At 44.3% G+C, this 22,166-nt stretch overlaps 1 protein-coding gene across 3 annotated transcripts in view; it reads left to right on the top strand.

Annotated features, from left to right (window-relative positions):
• Positions 1-21,548, top strand: part of LYRM4 (LYR motif containing 4) — a 171,282-nt gene extending 149,734 nt beyond the window's left edge. The window contains exon 2 of one of the 3 annotated variants that reach the window (XR_008426367.2): positions 19,539-19,674. Coding sequence is in view for 2 of the 3 variants with exons in the window: in XM_045189092.3 (XP_045045027.2) it covers positions 19,539-19,686 (148 nt within the window). In the remaining variant the exon portion in view is untranslated. Of the gene's footprint in view, positions 1-19,538 lie in introns of all 3 variants that reach the window. The other 2 variants (XM_045189092.3, XM_024552284.4) reach the window with 2 other exon arrangements.
• Positions 21,549-22,166: the final 618 nt, after the last annotated feature.

Below are 22,166 nucleotides of genomic sequence, written 5' to 3'. Positions count from 1 at the left end.
TTTTAATCCTCACCCCAGGATATATTTATTGGTTTTAGGGAGAAAAACATTGATCGATTGCCTCCCGTACACACCCCAGCTGGGGATCGGACCTGCAACCTTTTGGTGTACAGGACAACGCTCCAACAAACTAAGCCTCCTGTCCAGGCCTTGGCCAATTTTTTTAGTGCTTGTTTTAAACATTTTATGGACAAGTTTTTTTAATATTTTCTTTGAGGTATATTTATGTGTATTCAGTTTGTTTATTGTATTATGCAAATTTTCTGTGTCATTACCTTTTTAAACATACTAACTTTATTCAGTTTTGAAAGAGGAATATCAAAGTTTGCTACTGTAATTGTATTTTTAGCAGTTTCTCCTTTCATTTCAAATAGGTTAGGCTTTATATACTTAGCTGATGTCTTGTTTAGTGCTTACAAGTTTATGACTACTGTATCTGCTGTATCATTTTTGTAAATGTTGCTCATTATTCAATTTTATGCTGTTAAACTCAACTCTTCCTTGTCTAGTATTAATATAAACAGGTATTTTTCCCAAAAATTTGCTCAATATATCTTAATCTGTCTCTTGATTTTCAGTCTTTATCACTTTTGTTAGAATTTTGTTTTGTCGTCTGTCATAGTTCATTCACATTTCATAAAATGATAGAGTTGATTTTATTCCTTCCATCTCATTCTATTATTTATTAGTTTATTTTCTCTTCATCCTTTCTTTATTTTTGGTGGTTTTATCAAACAGCTTCATTCCTTTTTCCCTCTTATTAATTTGGGAATTCTATTTTTCTATCCCCTTGATAATTGCCTCCTGTAGCCTGATGTTTATAATTAGATGCATACTATTTTTTATAATTATTTGAAAAAGGCCACCTGTAGCCCCGGCTGGTGTGGCTCAGTGGATTGAGCACTGGCCTGTGAACCAAACGGTCGCTGGTTCAATTCCCAGTCGGGGGACATGCCTGGGTTGCTGGCCAAGTCAGATCCCAGTGGGGGATGTGTTAGTGGCAACCGCACATTGATGTTTCTCCCTCTTTCTCCCTCCCTTCCCCTCTGCCTAAAATGAATGAATAAAAATTTAAAAAAAGAAAAAATAAAAAGGCCACCTGTTCTTCCCATCAGAACATTCTATTTCCCTACATACATAAGTTTCATTAGTGTGTTCCTTGCTTATTACTTCTTGTTTCTTCCTGAGTCACTCTAAGTGCTCTTACTGTGTACTGCTTGTCGTCCACCTTGCCCAGCAGCTTTATTTTGGAGGAGACACCTGGGTCAATATCCTTCTCTCTGACCCCTAGATTCTCTTTGGTGCACCATCATTTTTCTCTCCTCACTGGGGATAGGTCTGGTTGTTGGAGTGCCCTAAATGGCTCCCCAAGTCATTAGGACTGCAGTTCCCTAAGTGATAAAAGGGAAGGGTTCCCTGCCCCCCCCCAGGGTGGGGGGCAGCCAGTGGGATTGCAGTGGCAGCAGCTGCCAGTCCTCCTGCTCCCATGTTTCCTTAGGCAGTCCCAGCCTCAGAAACAGGGAGCATCAGCCTTGCTCTTCAGCTCCTCCTTGACTAATAAAGCCCACTTAACCAGAAGCCCATGTCAGCCAGGTTCCCAGGGTCCACAGACCTCCTCCAGTCCCACTCATCCCAGAAACCCCAGTGCTTCTCTATAGGCCCTGCAGGGTCCCCCAGAAGCTCTCATGAAGTCTCCCTGCAACACCCCACCCCCCAGCCCAAGACCTCACTGCCAGCTGCTGTGCCTGTTGAGCAGCTTCATGTCTCTCTTAGAGGCAGAGGAATTGGATTTGCTAGTGGAAGGAAAGCATTGTACATTCAGCTCTACAAGCTCCCAGAATCCCTTTCTCCAGCATTCTTAACAGAGATTTCAGATTCACTTAGTTTTTATAATGACAACTAATTGAAATTTAGAATATGATCTATAAGAAAAGCATATTCCAATTACTTAACCAACTGAGACCTTTTAAGGCACCTCCCTCCCTCTCCATGCCCCCTCCTCTTGGTGTCTTCTTGGTGCCTGATCTCTTTATCTGGGCCTTTTTGGGTTGCCTTGTGCCATTACTACTCTCTCATTTCACTGTGGCTGGTAAAGTAAGGATGGCCTAGAGCTATATTTTCACATTTTCTACAGTAAGACATGTTAAAGTTTTAAGAATTTTGTTTTCAACCAAAACCATAAAGTATGGTGTAGGCTGCATAATGTGCCCCAAAGATGTTCAGTTCCTAGTCCCTAGAATCTGTAAATGTTACTTCTAAGAGGAAGGCAGAGAGAGACTTGACTACAGAAGGGGAGAAAGAGATGTACAACAGCAGAGGTTGGAGGGATGTGTTTTGAAGGTGGAAGAAGTGGCCACAAACCATGGAACAGAAGTAGCCAATAGAATCTGGAGAAGACAAGGAAGTAGATTCTCCCCTAGAGCTCCAGAAGGGCCCAGTTCTGCTGACACCTTGCCTTCAGCCCAGTGAGACTGAATTTTGACTTCTGGCCCCTGGAGAATTTGTATTGTTTTAAGCCACCCAGTTTGTGGTGATTTGGTATAGCAGCAATCAATACATAAGGTAATCCTTTGCAGAGTCCAGGAACTCAATGCCACTATTTCCTGCATCCCTAGACCCCAATGGGGTGGACATACCACATGCATATACAGTGGTCCTTGATGTTCTGGGAGCATGGCTGGTGGATGGCAGGGTTGAGGCTGCTCACTGCCTCTAAGCCCTTAGAGAAAGTGCTGATGTGGAGATAATCTCCACTCCGCTCATGACCAAGAAGAGTCCTTTGTGAGGAATGAGGAGGTGTGTGTGTGAGCTGCACATCAGAGGCTCTGGGGAGGCAAAGCCAAGTCTTCAAAGGAGCACGAGTTGTCTGAGAGAAGCCCAAGGCCCTGTCTCTGTGGGAGCATCCACTTACCCTGCTCGCCATTGAGATGGGGCCTCACTCAACAATGTAAGTAAAAGGAAGATTGATGAGCTCGGTCATCCCCACATGGCAGTTCACTTCCAAAGTGGCATAAGAACATCAGGAAGCATGGGCAAAGAGAGGAAAACAGAATACGGTAGGGAGTGGGCCCATAAGACAAGTTCACAAAATGGTTGCGGGGAAGGGAATAGCATAACCTCCAAATCCTCTTAGTGACAGTCAGTTCATTAAGAGTGGCCCCCGGAATCTTCAGAAAGAATTTCTCTTCCTGAAAAGGGAAGGCGAGAGGCGGCTCCTTGTTTTCTGCTGTGGATCAGCCAGGCAGCCTTGTAATTCTGACTTTGCCCAAGGGAGTGTGTTCAGCACTATCAAGTTTGACAGCTTAATTTAGCCCATAATGACTGGTGAGCTAAAGACAATACTTGTATCCACAAGGCCATGGGTGCCCTTATTTTGCAATTCAGTGACTGCAGTTGGCCACCCCCACATTCAGCCAGGAGCAGGGGAAAGAGAGGCTCCCTGCTCCCATATATGAACATGACTCACAGTGCTCTTCTTGGAAACCCAGGGTGTGTTTCTACTCACAGAATATCTCAATGTGGACTGACCTATTTCAAGTGCTAAAACACCACATGGCCAACAGGACAATGCAAGTACAGACAGTATTGAAGCTATGAACACAAATCATTTTTAATGACTTTTTTTAACATCTTTTTTCTTTGAAGACTTTTTTTAATATCTTTTGACTTTTAGATTTACCCGCCATACAATTCACCCATTTAAAGTGTATAATTCAGTGGGTTTTGGTATATTCAGACCTATACCACCATCATCACAATCAATTTTAGAACATTTTCAATACCCAGAAAGAAACCCAATATCCACTGGGAGTCAGTGCACAGTCTCTTCTACTCACTCCCGCCCCCAGCCCTTGGCAACCACTAATCTACTTTCTGTCTCTATAGTTTCCCCTATTCTAGATATTTCATAGATAAGAAATCTTACAATATTTGGCCATATATGTCTGACTTCTTTCACTTAGCATGGTGTGTTCAAGGGTTATCCATGTTACAGAATGTGTCAGTACTTCATTCCTTTTTACAGCTGAATGATATTCCATTACATGGATCCATTGTCTGAATAGACCACATTTTATTCATTCATTCCTTGGGTGATGAGTTGTTTCCACCCTTTTGCTATTGTGAATAGTGCTGCTGTGCCTGTTCTTCAATACCTTTTTGGGTGGACATATGTTTTCATTTCTCTTGAGCATATGCCTAGGAGTAATGTAATTTCAACTCCTTAACAGTTAAGCAGTAGTTACATTTATACAGTCCTAAAATTACTTCGGCCCTCTGAAGGCAACCGCGAGGCTGATGTGGCCCCCAGTGAAAATGAGTTTGACACCCGTGCTCTGAACAACTGTGTGGAAAGGAAAGAGAAACGGGTGAGGTCTTCTTTGCCAACTACCGTGCTCTAACACAGGGCCTTGTCCCTGACTAGGCCATGCCCTCGGAGTTGAATCCAGAGTAGGGCAGGGTTCCTTCTTCTTGATGAGAGAAGTGGATCATCTACTTTGTTTGAACTGAAAAGCAAATAAGACATTGGTCCAAAGGAAAGCTATTTACAGCAGGTTAAGTTTGGCACTCAACTGTGGAAATGAAAATACAGAGCATCATCAAAGCATTCAAGTTTCACTCTTTGTAGGAAATGGGTGAGTACCTCTGATGTGGGATTTTCTCTAGTTTACAAGTATAATTAGAATGTTTTATTCCTAAACAACATGAAGAATGCTCCTGAGAGGGACTGCCTGAGGAAGGAGCTTTCCTCTTCCAGGCTCAGCTTTTTTTGACTGGTACCCACTCAGGTACTGGGTGCTGCTCCTCTTCCACCAGGGCTTACACAGATATCTTGCACTGTGCCCCCTCCTTCTGGGATTCCTTTGTTCATTCAGCAGAGATTGACTGAGTTATCATGCCAAGCACTAGGGATAGCTAATGGGGGCGTTTGCTGGGCTCAGACCCAGGCTGCTTAGATGCAAGGTTCCATGTTTAGGCAACAGTAGCAAGTGATTTGCTACTTAGTTGCTTTGAAGGGGGAGAAAGGTAGCTCAGCCTGGTATGAAGATTCTTTAAGAGGGAGTAAAACCACAGAGGTTTCTATGCCAGGAACTTACATGTGATCCATAAGGCATGATTCTAGCAGCTGCAGAGAATGGACTGAGGTGGGGCAAGGGCCCTATCTCCTTACCATGGCTATGCCAGCCACGTCACAAGGTCACAAAAGTTGTTCTACAGATCTCCTCTGACGAGGGCTGGCTTCCAGACTCTTACAAGAATACAGTTTCATTAAGGAATAGGATGGAAACTAACTCCACACTGCTAGGTGCTAGGGACATGAAACAGACACAGCCCCTGACTTCAGGGAGCTCACAGCCTCATGTCAGAGACAAACACATAAACTACATAAAATACGAAGGCAGTGTGAGTGATGCCGTGACAGACAGTACAGAAGGCTGTGAGGCCCAGAGCAGTTTTCCCAAGCATAGTCTTACACCTCGTCCCAGATCTGTTAATACATAATCTCTGGAGGTTGGCAAAGAGATTAAATCTCGGTATACACCAAAGTTTGAGAGGCTTCAGCAGGGTGAGGGGCTGTGTGCCCACTTTGGAGGGAGCCAAGCAGGGACATGGGTCAGGGAAGACTTCCTAGACAGACAGAGACTCGATCTCAAGACCAAGTCAACCAAGCTGGTTATTCTACATTAATTGGCTGCTTTTATGCTCTTGTAGTGGTTATTGAAAGTGTGTCCTCATTTTCCTGAATTGAAATAATTATCTCTTGGAGATTCCATCTATGAGAGATGTATATTTCTGAAATCATACTTTTAGCCCATTCAGATTTATGGGTAAAGGGTAAAAGAGGTAAGAGTAGAAAGGAAAGGAAAAGAGGCCAAAAAAGCATAAACTCATTAAAGTAATATTTTTTCTAGGGTAAAAAAAAATCTCTCCTCCAAAATTTTAAAACAGGGGAGAGAGGGAAATAAATGAACCTTAACCTACAACTGATGTTTTCAGCTGAGCTCCTTAAAAAATGATACTGATGGCAGATCTATTGAAATACACTGTTTAACATTTAGAATTGTGAAGACTATGTAGAAACATGGGGAGATGTGTTGGTATTAGAATTCTAGATTAACAACATGAAATAGTATATGTACATAATATTTTGCCAACAGTACTTTTAGCTTTTCATATCTAAATGTGACAAAATTAGTATGCATAAATAAAAACAAAGTAGGTGTGGGAGGTGAGATTATGATTGGTTGGTTGGTTGTTTTTAATTTTAACACTGTTTTTAAAAATCCACACTGTATTCACAGAATTAACTGAGATTTACAGGATTAAAATTTACAGATTTGCTTCTAGTCAGAGTAAGAAGTATGAACCCTGTGGTGTCGGATGAATTGACTTTGCCTCTCAGACCTGTCGCCTGTTTAAGTGTGACACAGAGATGGTGGTGCCTGCTCTGCTCACCTTACAAGGGCCCGATTAGCCAATAAATTACATGAATACTTTGTAAGCTTTGAAGTGCTGATCAGAGATTAATTATTTAATTATTACACAAAGTATAAAATGATCATGTTCTTTTTTAAAATATATTTTATTGATTATGCTATTACAGTTGTCCCATCCCCCACCCTTTATTCCCTTCCGCCCTGCACACCCCCTCCCACCCACATTCTGTCCCCCCTTAGTTCATGTCCATGGGTCATACATGTAAGTTCTTTGGCTTCTCCATTTCCCATACTATTCTTAACCTCCCCCTGTCTATTTTGTACCTACCATTTATGCTTCTTATTCCCTGTACCTTTTCTCCCCTTCTTCCCCTTCCCTACTGATAACCCTCCATGTGATCTCCATTTCTGTGATTCTGTTCCTGTTCTAGTTGTTTGCTTACTTTGTTTTTCTTCTTGTTTTTAGGTTTGGTTGTTGATAGTTGTGAGTTTCTTATCATTTTACTGTTCATAGTTTTGATCTTCTTCTTTTTCTTAGATAAGTCCCTTTAGCATTTCATATAAGGGCTTGGTGATGATGAACTCCTTTAACTTGACCTTATCTGGGAAGCACTTTATCTGCCCTTCCATTCTAAATGATAGCTTTGCTGGATAGAGTCATCTTGGATGTAGGTCCTTGCCTTTCCTGACTTGGAATACTTCTTTCCAGCCCCTTCTTGCCTGTAAGGTTTCTTTTGAGAAATCAACTGATAGTCTAATGGGCACTCCTTCGTAGGGAACTCTCTCCTTTCCTCTTGCTGCTTTTAAGATTCTCTCCTTATCTTTAATCTTGGGCAATGTGATTATGATGTGCCTTGGTGTGTCCTTCCATGGGTCCAACTTTTTTGGGACTCTGAGCTTCCTGGACTTCTTGGAAGTCTACTTCCTTTGCCAGATTGGGTAAGTTCTCCATTATTTTTTCAAACAAGTTTTCAGTTTCTTGCTGTTCCTTTTCTCCTTCAGGAACCCTTGTGATTTGGGTGTTGGAACGTTGAAAGTTGTCCTGGAGGTTCCTAAGCCTCTCCTTATTTCTTTGAATCCCTGTTTCTTCATTCTGTTCTGGTTGAATGCTTATTTCTTCCTTCTGGTCAAAACCATTGGTTTGAGTCCCGGTTTTCTTCCCATCATGGTTGGTTCCCTGTATATTTTCCTTTATTTCACTTTCATAGCCTTCACTTTTTCCTCTATTTTGCGACCATGCTCAACCATTTCTGTGAGAATCCTTAATACCAGTGTTTTGAACTCTGCATCTGATAGGTTGGCTATCTCTTCATCACTTAGTTGTATTATTTCTGGAGCTTTGATCTATTCTTTCACTTGGGGCTTTTTTTTTTTTTTTTTTTTTTTTTGTCTCGGCCTGCCTGTTATTTAGTAAGGGGCGGAGGTATTCACCAGGGCAGGGCAACCCACGTCTCTGCCTTGTGGCACAGTGTGTTGGGGAGGGGTCCCAGAGGGAACAATGCCTCTTGTTCAGCTCTCGGCCAGCTTTCAGTTACTTCCTTTGCTACCCACAAGCAAATTGGGCCCTTCTGGTGCTGATTCCTGGGTGGGTCGGTTTGTGTACAGTTCCGGGACCCTGTGAGTCTCTCCAACGAACCCTCCTGTGAGGCTGGGAGTTTCCCCCACCACTGTAACTCCCACAGATTTTTATAGCCAGGGGTTTTGAGACTTTATTTCCCTGTGCTATATCCCTGGGTTGCACTGTCTGTCTAGCTCCCCAGTTGTTCCTCCCAGTTTATCTGCGCGCAAATGTTGGATTGCCTGCTCTGCCAGCTGCCACCTTGCCCTGAATCCTCTCTGCCCAGCTGCCCACCTCCACCCCCCCACCAGTCTGAATGAATGTTTCTTCTTTAATTCCTTAGTGGTCGGACTTCCATACAGTTCGATTTTCTGTCAGTTCTGGTTGTTTTTTGTTTTTAAATTTGTTGTTGTCCTTCTTTCGGTTGTGTGAGGAGGCACAGTATATCTACCTACACCTCCATCATGGCCAGAAGTCCAAATTGTCATGTTCTTAATAAAATGGCTTTAGTATGATTTAACTGAAGCAAATGAAAGTGAAGTATGGGCCAGTCATGCTAGATTGCAGTAGCCCTAACAGAAGAGAACAGTCACAGGATCTTTTTAAAATCAGCCATGGCAAAAAGTTGGGGTCAGGAACATTAATTTCCTTCTACTTTCCCCTTATCAGTTAAAAATGAGGCCATGTAGAGAAAAAGCCCGTATCCACAGAAAAGCCACTTTTGTACATTGCATCCACTGTGTCCTCAAGGTAGGTGCAGCTGCAGGGAGCTCCTCTCACTGCCTCCCTACTGGGAAAGCCAGGAGGGCACCAAGATGGGTTGGTTAGTGGAGGGCGGTCTCATACCAGGCTTTCTCCAGCCCCCGACCCACAGGTAGGCTGCCCTGTGCCCCGTGGCGCCTGCTGCTACAGCCTGCCCCGCTCCATGGCTCACTGGCTCACTGGCAGGGCGTCTCCAGTTTGTGATTCAGAGGCCTGGTTCTTTCTTTCAGTGAGTCAAGCTGCAGTTGACTTCTTAAATGCTGATCCCCTCCACAGGGTGTTAGGGACTGGTTATTTCATCCGGAGCATCCACCTTGTGGCAAGCTTCAAGTCTGTCCTGTTAGTTACATGGTGGAGGACAGTAGTAAACACAATGGCTGCATAACAGAAGGTGTTGACTTTGGTGCTGCTGTTTGGGACATTAGAGCCCTTCACATATTGATTCTCCGCTTCCTGGGTGTTCTGTGGGAAGCCTTGTTCCATAATTGGGCTTCAGAGGATAGCTAAGGCTTTGTAAACTGACGGCAAATTCCCCATGTCCTACAAGAGCCCAGGGATGGGGAAACGGGCTTAGCAAGAGAGAAAGCTCCCCTGCCCTGACTTTGACCCTGTGAGTGCTGAGAAATACAAAGGAGCTGCCGTATTGGGCTGGCACCAAAAGAGAAGGCCCAGCCAACTGTCTCGTCAGTCCCATGGTCTTGCTTCTGGCCTTCCCTCTCCCCCTTATCCAGAATAACTTCCTGGAGCAAAATACAGACCATTCTGTTCAGCTATCTTTACATCTCCCCTGCAGAATGCTACAAATAAGTAATAAAATATGAGGTTTATGATTAGTAGCCTGTCACTACAAACTGTGTATCTTTTCAGTAATAGCCCAAACTTATTCTCCAAAGTCCCCACCCCAAAGGTGATACTCAGAATCTTTAACCAGCACTCTGGCATAGGCAGTGACCAATCAGCATGAGAGCCAGCTGAACCAGAACAGGACAGCAACCCACCAAGGCAGACACCTGGAGGACGGAGATGGGAGGGGACCCTAAGTGTGAGGTCCAGGCACCCTGGAGGGAGGAATGGAAAAAGGAGGGTCCCTGAGCAGCAGTCATTTACCAATCTTGTGGAAGTCATTCGGCATTTTAACAGTCTGGTACATGTGGCTGAATGTCAGCTTTGCCCTATCCCCTAGCCAAGGGGGGTTTTCAGTGGTCTCCCTCCCCCCAACATTTCCAACTTCAGTGTCTCCTAGACCCTGCCAATTTTGGGTCCTGTGGAAGATGGTGGCTCTCTTACAGGTTCAGGGTTAGGAGTGGTAGGGGATGAGTTACGTTAAGCAGAGGTATTGGCCAGTGACTGCCCACAACTTACTGCCCATCGCTGCTGATGACTGTTGTCCCAATTCCCTCCCACTTTCCACAGCCGCTCCTTCAGAAGGTTTCCAGGTTCAGAGCCATCTGGCTTCTCACGGCTGGGGGTACATGGGGAAGTGTGTGCTGGGGTGTAGGCTGATCAAGCATAGCTTCTGAATGAATCTGGACCCACTGCTCCCCTTGAGGCCCTGCCAGGTGTTTTGGTTCGTGATAGTATTTATCTCTCATGTCCATTTTGGTGCTCTTTTCAGCCTGACTTCTAGGTCAGGGGAGACAGAAGGGAGCCCGCTTAATCAGATGTGTTGGTATGTCAGACTGCAATGTTGTACAATGTTTAATAGCATCCCCAGAAGCTCCCAAGCCCTGGGAAAGTGATGATGTTGCTCACCATCTATTCTAACATCCCTGAATACCACGCAGCAGGTCCCCGCGGGCATGGGAGCAAAGGAATCCAAGGCAGATATTCAAAGGAAAGTAGATCTGTGTGTCCTGACATGTGAAGATGCTGAGCTTGAGAAAGGGCAAGTTGTAGGAAAATGTATGGACTATGATTTCCTCTTGGTTTGTTTCAGTTGTTCCCCACCATTTCTCGATGATGTCAGACCATCGAGCAGCTGCCACCAACTGTGGCATCAGTTAGAAACTGTTGGGAAAAAGGAAGAAACTGTTCAGTGTGTGGTGGTTGGAGAGAAACTCCTGGGCCCAGGAGAGGTGTGAGCACAGCAGGGGAGGGAATACTCTTTGTCTCATCTGGAGCCGCTTTCTGATCCTGACTTTTTAACACCAAAAGCGTCAAACTCATCCTGGACAGGTTTTTAAAGAGGCCAGTAAGTCAGCACATTTCACAAGCCTGAAGTTTTTAAGAAAATTAGGCATGCACCTTCTGGTTTGTACTCTGGAAACTTTTCAGTGTTGAGTGTCACTTCTTTGTGCTGTAACCTTGACTGTGGATCTGCTGTGTGCTTTGCTCTCAAAACTGTGTATCTGTGATAGTGACAGACATCTGAAATAATGCTGTCACCACACCTGGAAGCCCACAAAGAGCATGTCAAGTCAAACAGAGCAGTGTGGGTGACTGCTCCGCACTGCCTAAGCACATGCATACGCTGCTGCCATTCATCTTCTAATGAGGGAGACACAGCAAAACCAAATGAAATACAGTCACTCCACGAGTCTCCAGAAACTAAGGTGTTTCCTTGAAGGAAAAAATAGCACTAAGCAGCCCAATTATCCTGGAAAGTTTGTCACCAGTACTCCCCGGGCAGCTGATAAACAGAGAACTCCTGGGTCCCAGCACCAGCCCAGGAATTTGCATCACCTCGGAACTAATTATAGTGGTGCTGGGATTCTGGCCTTGCTGCAGGGGCTCAGCGCAGAGGCCAGACTCTTGATGGGGCATCTGGTAGTCTGTTACCATCCCAATGAAGTATCAGGTTTCATCCTGATGAAATGTTTGGGTCCTGAGCCCTGCCCAGTTCCGAGAATGGCTTGGTGGCTGAGATGCAGCGCTGCTAGCATCCAACACCGTGTGTTTGTGCGTCTGGACACCTCATCTCTCAGAGCCCTAGTTACACAGTGCTTCACAACCAACCCGAGGGGACTGGAGGCCAGCTCTGCGCCCATCCCGCAGCAGTGCGTGTGGTGAGAGGACAGCTAGCACCTGTCCCTGTTTTATAACTGTCTGCCCTCCCTGAGCAGTGGTCTGGACCAACAGGCAGAAATCATTCACCTCTAAAGACCGGGTTGTAGAAGATAGGAAGACATAACCCTGGCCTTCATTAGCAGTGTGGCATCTTAGAGCGACATTACAAGGTACAGAGACACTTCCCTCCCCCGCTCTGGTCTTGTAGCTGTACCCAGAGTACACCTGGTGGGTAAATATCTACCTTGGGTGGGTTTTTTTTAATATTCACCCAGTGCAAAAGAAAAAATAATTGATAATAATTTATAATAATAAAGGCTCAGCCTGAATCCTCTTAGATGAAGTGCTCTTTCTCACTGAGGGTGCTGATCAGGAGTAAGGTAGTGTTGATGTGCGTGACCCTACCCCCACCTCCCTCGTGAGAAACCCCTTGAGTGGGGCCAGGCCACCTGTGTTCTGACAGCTGACCCTGTGGTTCTGGGTCCATTCCTTGTTAGGAACCACTGCCTTACATGTGCGTCTCTTCAAAAAGGAAGTCTTGTTGGAATGGGAACCCCTGCTGGCTTCCCACAACTTCAGGCTCCTTTGAGGCCACAGTTCTCTGGGACCCATTAAAATAGTTTGATTTCCTTTACTCTAATAGCCTGGAATACAAAAGAAAGAGGCCATCACATGGTGGGCCTTTTTTTTTTAATTGAACATCAAACTTGCAGAAAATAATGTAATGGCCCAGAAATCCAACAACAGTGGACAAAAGTTAGAGCGACTATATAATTGCTCTCCAAACCAAGACCCTTGAGAGTGAAAGAAGTCTCTGTTAATACCGCATAATAACCACATATGTTTCTGTGGTTTACACATATCTAGTATCTGCCTTCTCTCTCATCTCTACTAGCGAGGATGAAACACATTAATTATTAACTGTCATGTGGGGTTTAAGGAAGAGATAGGAAGTTCTCCATCACTCTGCCGGGAACATCAAAGGAGAATTAAAGGTCAGCTCACCAGTGCCCTGCCTTCTAGGAATATCCAGTGTCTAAAAATCAAGGCTTGCAGAGTTGAATGGAGATGGGATGTGCATAGGAGAGGAAACTCTTTCATCCCCAGGTTCTCTGAACTGGCCTCCTCCTCTGCTAGCATGTTCAATTGTTGGCTGAATTTCCAAAGATCTAGTTTGCACACTGCAGGCATTGTACAGCACAAAATGATGTCAAAATTAAAAGTAGTAATATTATTACATAAACATTTTTTAAAACAACTTATGTTACTGGTTTCAAGGAAAAAAAAAAGGCATGTGCATCAAGAGCTATTTTTAGAGGAAGACCATGTGACTTGTATTCCTAAGTTTAGGTTTTATAAAACCTCTTGTTGGTAAATGGAAAAGACTGGAGGGGGGAGTGTATATAATTTTATGTACTCCTATTTCAATTTGCTTCTTTAAAAGCTATTAGGGACAGCCCTGGCTTCTGTGGCTCAGTGGGTTGAGCACCAGCCTGCGAACTATAAGTTTGCCGGTTCGATTCCCGATTACGGCACTTGCCTGGGTTTCGGGCCAGGTCCCCAATGGGGGGCACACAAGAGGCAACCAATTGATGTTTCCTTCTCTCCTTCTCTCTTGCATTCATGTTTCTCTCCTTTGTCAATATTTCCCTCTCTCTCTCTCTCCCCCTCACTCCCTCCCTGCTCTCTCCCTTCCCCTCTCTCTAAAAATAAAATAAATCTTTAAAAAATGAAAATTATTAGGGACATAAAGGATAATAAAACTGGTCTACTTGAGAAAAGTGTGTTATAGTGGGTAACCTGACTGTGGCAAGGCTGTGAGAGTGGCTCTCCACCCTGGAGTCTCACCAGAGAGAATTGCAGTGTGGACAGACAAGGGACACACATCCTGCTCACCTTCCATGCGACAGGCGGGCAGGTAGTAGACAGCAGGACAGGCGGCCTGACAGGACGCCAGAGGCTGAAATCCTGCCATCGAAGGCTCATTTTACTGGTGGCTCAAATGATTTGGGGAGCTTTCCAAAGCCCCTGTCAAGTGTAGTTTTCTTAGGAAAGTGCTATACTTTAAAAATATGCCTCTTCCAGCTGGGTGAGGAGGCATTCAAAGGCATCACATAAATAAAGTGCATCTTCTGGAAGGGCCAGAGTCACTCAACAACTTGTGGGACCATTTTTAAACTAAAGTGAGCAGAAATACATTATGGAGCAGAACATGTCAGTTACACAATGATCCATAGAGACTTTAAAGACGTTCTAGTTACCAGAGCCTCTTCAAGCTAAGCCTCACACCCTGGGAGTATGATTTTGTACATTAACTGTTTCTGCTTGTTAAGATCTGGTTTCTAATTCTCCAATTCTTTTCATTTCTCTCTTCTTGGGCCAGTGCCACACTGTGTTAATTGTATCTCAGAAATGCTTTAATACCTTTGTTTTCAAAGTGTTCTTATCCTTGGCTTTCTATTCATTCAAATAAACATTAAAGTCATTTTCTCAAATATCTCAAAAAAAATCCCATTGGAATTTTTTTATCGTTGTGTTAAATTAATTCAGCAAAAGGTTGATATTTTATATGATTCAGTCTCTCCATGAACATTGAATTTTCTCATTTCATTCAAACTTATTTTAGATTTCTAAGTCTTACAGTTTTCTTCCTAAACATCACACACATTTCTTACTAAGGTTATGTCTAGGTGTGTGGTGTAGGTGGTGTTTGTGACTGTCGTTACTGCCTTTTCTCATATTTTCTTTTTTTTTAAGATTTTATTTATTTATTTTAGACAAAGGGGAAGGGAGGAAGAGAGGGAGAGAAACATCAAAGTGTGGTTGCCTCTCACAGGCCCCCTACTGGGGACCTAACCTGGCCAGCAACCCAGGCGTGTGCCCTGACTGGAAATCGAACCTGCGACCCTTTGGTTCGCAGGCCAGCACTCAATCCACTGAGCCACACCAGCCAGGGCCTTTTCTCATATTTTCAATAGGATCCACTGAGATGGTGGCCTCTTATTTGTGAAATGGAAGAGCAAGGCCATCTGAGAATTTGTACTCCTTCCAGATATAGAAATTAGACACCATAAATGGAGTTAGCCTGTAAAAGCCTATAAATTGATGATGATAATGGTATCTTCCTGTAACGTGTTGTGAGATTAAAAGAAGTAAATATTTTTAATGGATTGATTAAATTAATTAAATGCTTAGAACAGTGCTTGGCTACAATAAGTGCTCTTTAAATGTTAACTATTACTTTCATCGTCATCATCATCATCATCGTTATTTTGAGTAGTAGTAGTTTAATCATTACAATGCCAAAAGCAAGATTTGGCAGTGCTGCCCATTGGACAAGGAGTGATCCCTGCCTGGTGGTTTCCCATCCTCAGAGAGGAAAGAGAGCAGGGACAGTCCACCCCTGAGCTTCACAAGCAGAGCCAGAAGTCAACATCTCTCCCATAACTTTCAGCATAGAGGGCCCCTCCTTCTCACACAAAACTGCTCTGACCAGCTAAAAACATTATGGGCCCTTCCTGGGTAGGAAACTATGTCCTCAGAGCAGAGCTGATGAAAGAATGGACTCAAGTCCAGCTCACGAAGCTCAAGTTCAAAACCAGGTTGTGGTCTCAGATATCCCTGGCACCCTCTCTCCACAAGTGTGGATGGATTTAATATTACAAAATCATAGACTCTCACAGCTGAGGTGATGAGCCTTGGAGATCCTTGAGGTCAAGACCTGAGATCCTCTGGTATTCCAACTTGACAGTAGATGGGCCATGCACATAAGTAACGTTTAACGAGCTCTTACCACATGCCTGGTACTATTCTTATATCATACCTCCAACAGACTAAAGATATTTAATGTATTTGGGCCCTAGGAAGTATTTGGGGCAAATGGTACGTTTTCTTCAAGTTTAATATCATTTGATTCCCATAACAACCCAGTGAAGTATGCAGGAAGTAGCAGAGGCCCTACTTCAGTGTTCCCACTGCCCTCTCCCCGCTTCCCCTGGCGATTGAGCCCAGCTCCTCTGAGCCTAAATCAGATTGAGGTGTGTCGCACAGGAGACAGCACAGTGCTCCAGATGAGTAAGCAGTGAAGACGTTTCCCCAGCAGGTTATTCGTCTAATGAGCCTCAGAGCTCATATGTTTCTAGGCCATCCAGTCATCCCATCTACTTGCAGTTGAGTGATCTGTGTGTTTTCCTAATGGACTCTAATGCCAAGTCCTAACGTTTATAGAAGTGTGATCGGCTTTAATGACCAGTTTATGCATAGTAATAGTCTGATGTGGCTGTGTAAGTCAATTTGAGATTCTGGAGGGACTGTAAATTGAAGCTGTTAATTGCACTTCCTCACTTCCATTGACCAGCCAGTTCCCCTCACCTGCAGCTTGGAAGTGACATGCTCTGTCATTAGCACTGCAGCATCCATCCCCAGCTGGCCCCCTGATGTGTGCTGACACATTTTATAGCCCAAATAAATGCAACAGAACTGTTCCACAAACGTTTATTGCCTCATCTCTATCGTCCTTGTTGAAGTAACATTTTAATATTTCCCTCTTTGTGAGCTGAATATTTTTCCCTCGCCTCTTCTGTAATTGCTCTGGGTTAATCCTGTATACCCTTGGATTATAACTTTCAACCTCTAGCTGGGTTGAATTTAAATCATTTCATTTGTTTAACAGTGATTAAACATTTCGTTAACAGTAAATGGCCCTGTCGCTATTTTCATTGACTTGCCTATATCATTTCCCTATTTCCACTAGGAACTCACCACAAAGCACTTCATGATCAGTTATAGATCTAGGATTTTGAACTAGTGGACATAGAGCCTTGTAAACAGGGATACCAGACTGGTATTTTTAGTTGTCAAGTACTAACGAGCACCTGGCACAGTCCTCACCTATGCTGTGGGGCAGCTGAGTCTTTCTCCTATTCCCTGTCAGTCACTGATACTCCTGTAAAGGAACTGAAACAGGCATACAAATGGTGACAGTACAAGGTCAAACCAGTGTCACATGGGTGGCACAGATTATATAGTAAGTGCTTCCAGGGAATCTTCAACCACTGTCCCAAAGGGTGGAATTGGCCTTTTCTCAGTGGATACTGAGTATTTCCTGGTGGAGTAGCTCCTGGTGGAGCAAAGACACAGAAGCTGCAAGACCCGAGGTCTCGTGGCATCAGTGAGAAGTTCATGGCACATGGGAGGATAGCGACCATTAGAGGACTGTAAATGTCAGACAAAGGGGCCTGGATAGATGAAAAGATATTAATTTTTATTCCCTCTTAACATCGCTAACATTGAGATCTTAGTTATTCTTCCCTTCTCTTCCCCATTGGCCATAGAAGTGTCATATCTTAATAGAATTTTAAACATCTAATTCATACTTCAGTCAAACTGGACTATAAATTTGAAGGTTTGTTTTGATTTAAAATGTCCTAAACTTGGAGTTTTAGATCACCTCTTCATTTTCATTCTGCAACTTCCTTTGGAGCCTTTCATGGGGAGTGAGTTGGGACTGGGTCCTCCATACCACAGCTGCATTTCTTGCAAGAGAGCACCTGTCCCCCTAAGGTTCCATCCTTATATTGGTGGACTCTGGGAAACACATACTATATTAAAACTATGTTAGTGGGGGTCTCTGTCAGGAACACAGTTGAAGGGCCACACAGCAGGAGAACCCTGTGTTCTTCTTCTTACCCTTCCATTGGGAAGGTGGCCGTCAGCACACACAGCGTGCATAGTGGTTCTGTGGGAGGAGACGTGCTTGTATTGTGGCTGAACGAGCTGCCCAACCTTCACACAGTCCACCAAAGGCAGTGTCAGCTGGACAAACAAACCTTTTTGAAAGTGGTTTTGTAATCTCTATCAGGATCTATAAAAGTATTCAGACCTGTTTACCTAATATTTCCACTTCTAGGAAGCTTTTATAAGAAAAAACAGATGTGAATAAAGATTTATACTTTTATAAATTGTATAAAATTAGAATGAGTAAATAAATTATGCTGCTTCTTTGCAATAGAATATTATGTAGTTATTAAAAATATTCTTTCAGCCTTGGCTGGTGTGGCTGAATGGATTGAGCACTGGCCTGTGAAGCAAAAGGTCACCATTTCAATTCCCAGTCAGGGCACATGCCTGGGTTGTGGGTTCGGTCCCTGCTCAGGGTGCATGCAAGAGGCAACCAATTGATGATTCTCTCTCGCATTGATGTTTCTTTCTCCCTTCCTTCCCCTCTCTCTAAAAATAAATGAATAGCCCCTGATGGTGTGGCTCAGTGGATTGAGTGCTGGCCTGCAAACCAAGGGGTCACCAGTTCGATTTCCAGTCTAGGGCACATGCCTGGGTTGCAGACCAAGTCCCCAGTAAGGGGCGTGTGAGAGGCAACCACACATTGATGTTTCTCTCCCTCTTTCTCCCTCTCTTCTCTCTAAAAGTAAATAAATAAAATCTTTTTAAAAATAAATGAATAAAATGTTTTCTTGAAATTGTGTGTTTGTATGCAAACATACATTTTCAAGGAAAGACGAATATTGGGCAGGCCCCAATTACATATATGGTTGATTACCTCAAATTTTAATAAATATTCTACTGCACCCCTTCATTTGTGATTACTACTACTGTGTTACAGTGACGTGAAATTAATGTTATAAAGAAGTCAGCATTGTTAGGGGAATTGGTGGAGGAGCAGCCTTTTGGAAAAAGCACTAGATAGATTCGAGTCTTTGCTCTTCGTGGATTGATTTCTGAGACGTCTTTCCTCACCAAAAAATTCAGATAGTGATTCTTATCATATCCACACAGGTCGGTCTTGATCTTACTGTTGTTTGATTCCCCATTTTGTTTGTCACCCAAGTAATTCTCTGGTCTGCTCCACTCTATACTCTCTGTCACCTCCTTAGTTCAAGCCAAAATCATCTCTCACCTGTACTCTTTTGAGGCTCTTGCCTTCACAATGAGATAAAATAATCTCACCTTCTATTTTTAACATTTCAGAATTTTCCTCAGAATGAGTTAGCATCCATGATCTGGCCTTAGTCTGCCTTTTACTCTCTCTCTTCTCTACCCCAGCCCGTCCACTCTCTCTGCTCATGATGTCTCTGACATTCTCCATAAGCCCAGTGCGTCACGTGCCCTCATACACAGCTACCTGTGCAGGGGCCTTTCCCTCTATCTGGAATGCGCTTCTCACCCCTCTCCTGGCTCCCGCTTCTCAGCCTGCTGTACTCCTGAGGCCTTGCTTAAGATCCATCTCCTTCTAAGTTTCTCTAGTCCTGTGTGCTGCCCTCTTTGCTGGCATCTACTGGGTCATAGTGAAGTCCTCTTGTTCCCTGTCGGTCTCTGCTCCTCAGTGCGGAGCTTCTGAGCGGAGGAGTCGCGTCTTCACACATCACCAGAGCGCAGTGTCTGGTACAGTAGGGGTTCACTGCTCGTTCCCCAAAGACAAGGGGCTGGGGCTGCCCTGCCGGCCTCCTACAGGGTTTGCCAGATCTTTCACCCAACAAATTTTTTTTTCTGTAGGGAACCAGCCTTTCACTGGTAGGAAGAACCCTGCCCTGTATCTCTATCTTCACTGCACAGCCATTGAGTCGCCAGTACAACAGCCAGCTCAGCTCTGATGTGCAGGAATTAGCAAAGGCAAATCTGGTGACCACACTTTGCCCACAGTGCAGTTTCCAGCAGGGAACAGCCCTGTCATGGCAGACTTTTGCATTTTAAGTGTTAGAGATGCTCTTCCTGGCTTTTCACCACTAATGGAGTTCCATGTGTCTTTCCTTTCCCTTCAGGTCCACATTGGCCAAATGTATTCAACTGACAAGCTTATCATTGAGAATCAAGAGAAGCCCAAGACCTAAAGACCACCACCACCAGCCACAATCAGCAACCGTGGACCACCTTCCACATCCGTTCTGTGCTTGGGATGGAGGCTCCTAACAGACCACGAATGGCCTCTTGCATCAACTTAAAACAATAACCTCTTGCTCAGCCTGCCCTGTAGAAACTGATAAATTGAGTGAGGTTTCCATTATTCTGCAGCCTTAGTGAAAAAAGGCAGCTGTCTCTCCTTGGTTCAAGTGTTAGAATGAAGAGCTGGTGTTCACTCAAATTAATGCTATGTATTATTGTGTCTCCTGTCCACCATGCCCCTCTTTAGTAGCTCATCACCACTTGTACAGAGCATCTCCAGACTTTGTTTCTTAGTCCTTAACAATAAACAGAATTGTCTTCCTAAGCCTGCTATACCACATAATGCACTTTCATTTCCTGCTGCTGCCAGTCCTGCAGAAGGCAATGCAGGGACCAGGAGGGGAGGCTCCAACCCTGAGCTGAACCCTCTGTTTGAAAGCTAGTCTAGGGTAGAAGAGATTGGGAGGACGGCAGGAAAGAGGGCAGGGCTGGAGGGGCAGAGGGTGCCCCCTGCAATGGACACCTAGGCACAACGCAACCACAAGGATGGCAGGTAGGTGGATACACACCTATAGACAGGGAACTCTACACCCTGGCTGCTCAGAGAGCTCTGAGGATCAGCACTGCCTGAGAACAGAATCTCAAGACCCCCCTCCCCCACAGCGTTCTGAATCAGACCGGTCCCACTACAGTGGAGGTAACTCCGATGCACCTGAAGTTCAAGAAGAACTGCTATCAGCGCTGCTTCCCAAAGCAGGCTGCCAGAGTTCACCTACTGAGTCAGAATCTCCTGGAGATTTTGAGAGATTTTAAAAAGAAATTTCTCAGTGCTTCCCTCCCCTTGGATTCTGACTTAGTAAAGAGTTAAGCACAATAATTTAAACTTATATGTACATTTTTTAAGCTCTCCTAGTGCTTTCAATGTTTAGTCAGCTCGGGAATTCTGCTCTTTGAGTATGTTTCAGGTAAAAGAAAATTGTATAGGTTTGTCCTTGGAAATAACATCAGTTTAAAACAGGAAGAAGGTATTAAATAATTTACTTATGGAGATTTTATGAGGGACCCAGACACTGAGTGATTTTTTTTTTTGTCTGTTTCCCTTTGTAAACGGTACTAAGTGAATTCATTACTGATGGGTATAGGTTTGAGACAGGCTCATATAAATATTTACAGGTTCTAAAGTAGGTGTGACAGTGTCACCAACATGCCACTGAACTGTCCCCTCCCCCCTATCATTTTAGTTCATATGAGTGGAGCATGAGCAGTCTGGGGCCATCTCGTCTATGGATTGTAGATATTGTAACAGTGCATTCAAAACAGACTAAACATGTAGTCATTCTGTATGGCAGTACAGCTTGTAACTTCAGAATGCTTTTGTCCGTGGATAGAGTCTCATGCACCTGTGAGACTAAACAATTCTTAGTAGGTCCCACAGTCTCAGGGCTGCAGTTGAGAATAAACAGTCAGCAGACGGCCAGTGTCAGTAATGTGGGAAATGTCTTCTCCTCCTCCCACTGACTGCAGTGGGTTAGAGCCTCCCGACCCCATGTGTGGCTCTGAGCCACTTTCCATTCTGCGTCAGCAGAGTTTATGGCCATTCAGCAACAACTGCATCCAACAGCGGTGCTTGCTAACGGATGTCACCTCTGACTTATACTTAATTAAAGGAGCTGCTACCTGAAAACCCCTAAGTCCACATGTGAACCTCTTCCTTACAAGTCTCAAATTTCTAGCAGGCTAACAACTCCATGAGAGACGTTTTTCGCCAGATTTTAGTCACAGAGACAGCGGACCCAGCAAACCTGACTTGTTCTGCAGGCCCTCAACAGTGGGTCGCTTTTATGTTAATTAAAGCACATGAATGGACTTAAACATGCCCGAAGCCTTAATAAACAGAGCTAATTTTTGTAACTCAAATAAGATTAACTGCATTTAGAATCTGTGGAAAGATGTGAATGAGAATTCAGTGACATAAAACAAGGGTCTCGAACAGATGCATGCAGGTCGTGCCTTGTACAGAGGATTTCCCGATTCAGAGGACCCAGGTTGGCTGTGGAGCTTTGAGTAAAGTGACATCTCCATGGGGACAGTCACTTGTGTTTCTATAGCAAAGTTTGCCTAGGGCCCCCACTGAAAGACTCGGGGTGAGGGGACTGGTGGTTCGCCTCACAGAAGTCTGGCATGTGCAGCTGCTCTTGGAATTCAGGCTGAGTCTGAAACCCACCTTCCAGGGTCAACATTTAGCAAACAGGAATTACCACTGTAAGTTAACTTCCGAGACAAAAACAACTGGCGAAGCATGGCGGTTCCCTCGATCTTCAGAGATACCATTTGATACCTGGGAAACTTTAAATGGCCAAGTGCACGGCAGTGCTCTGGTGGCGGCAGTTCTCAGGACTGTGAACTGAAAGATCTTCAGGGATTGGCAGACCTTGCTTTAGCTTTACATGCACTCTGCCTGCCACCACGCAGCAGTGCCTCTAATCCCCTGCATCCACCGTCTCACC

This window comes from Desmodus rotundus, chromosome 3 (assembly GCF_022682495.2).
Source record: "Desmodus rotundus isolate HL8 chromosome 3, HLdesRot8A.1, whole genome shotgun sequence".
In the NCBI taxonomy this organism is placed as follows: domain Eukaryota; kingdom Metazoa; phylum Chordata; class Mammalia; order Chiroptera; family Phyllostomidae; genus Desmodus; species Desmodus rotundus.
Note: the sequence above shows the minus strand (reverse complement) of the source record. Positions and strands in the feature narration are given on the sequence as shown.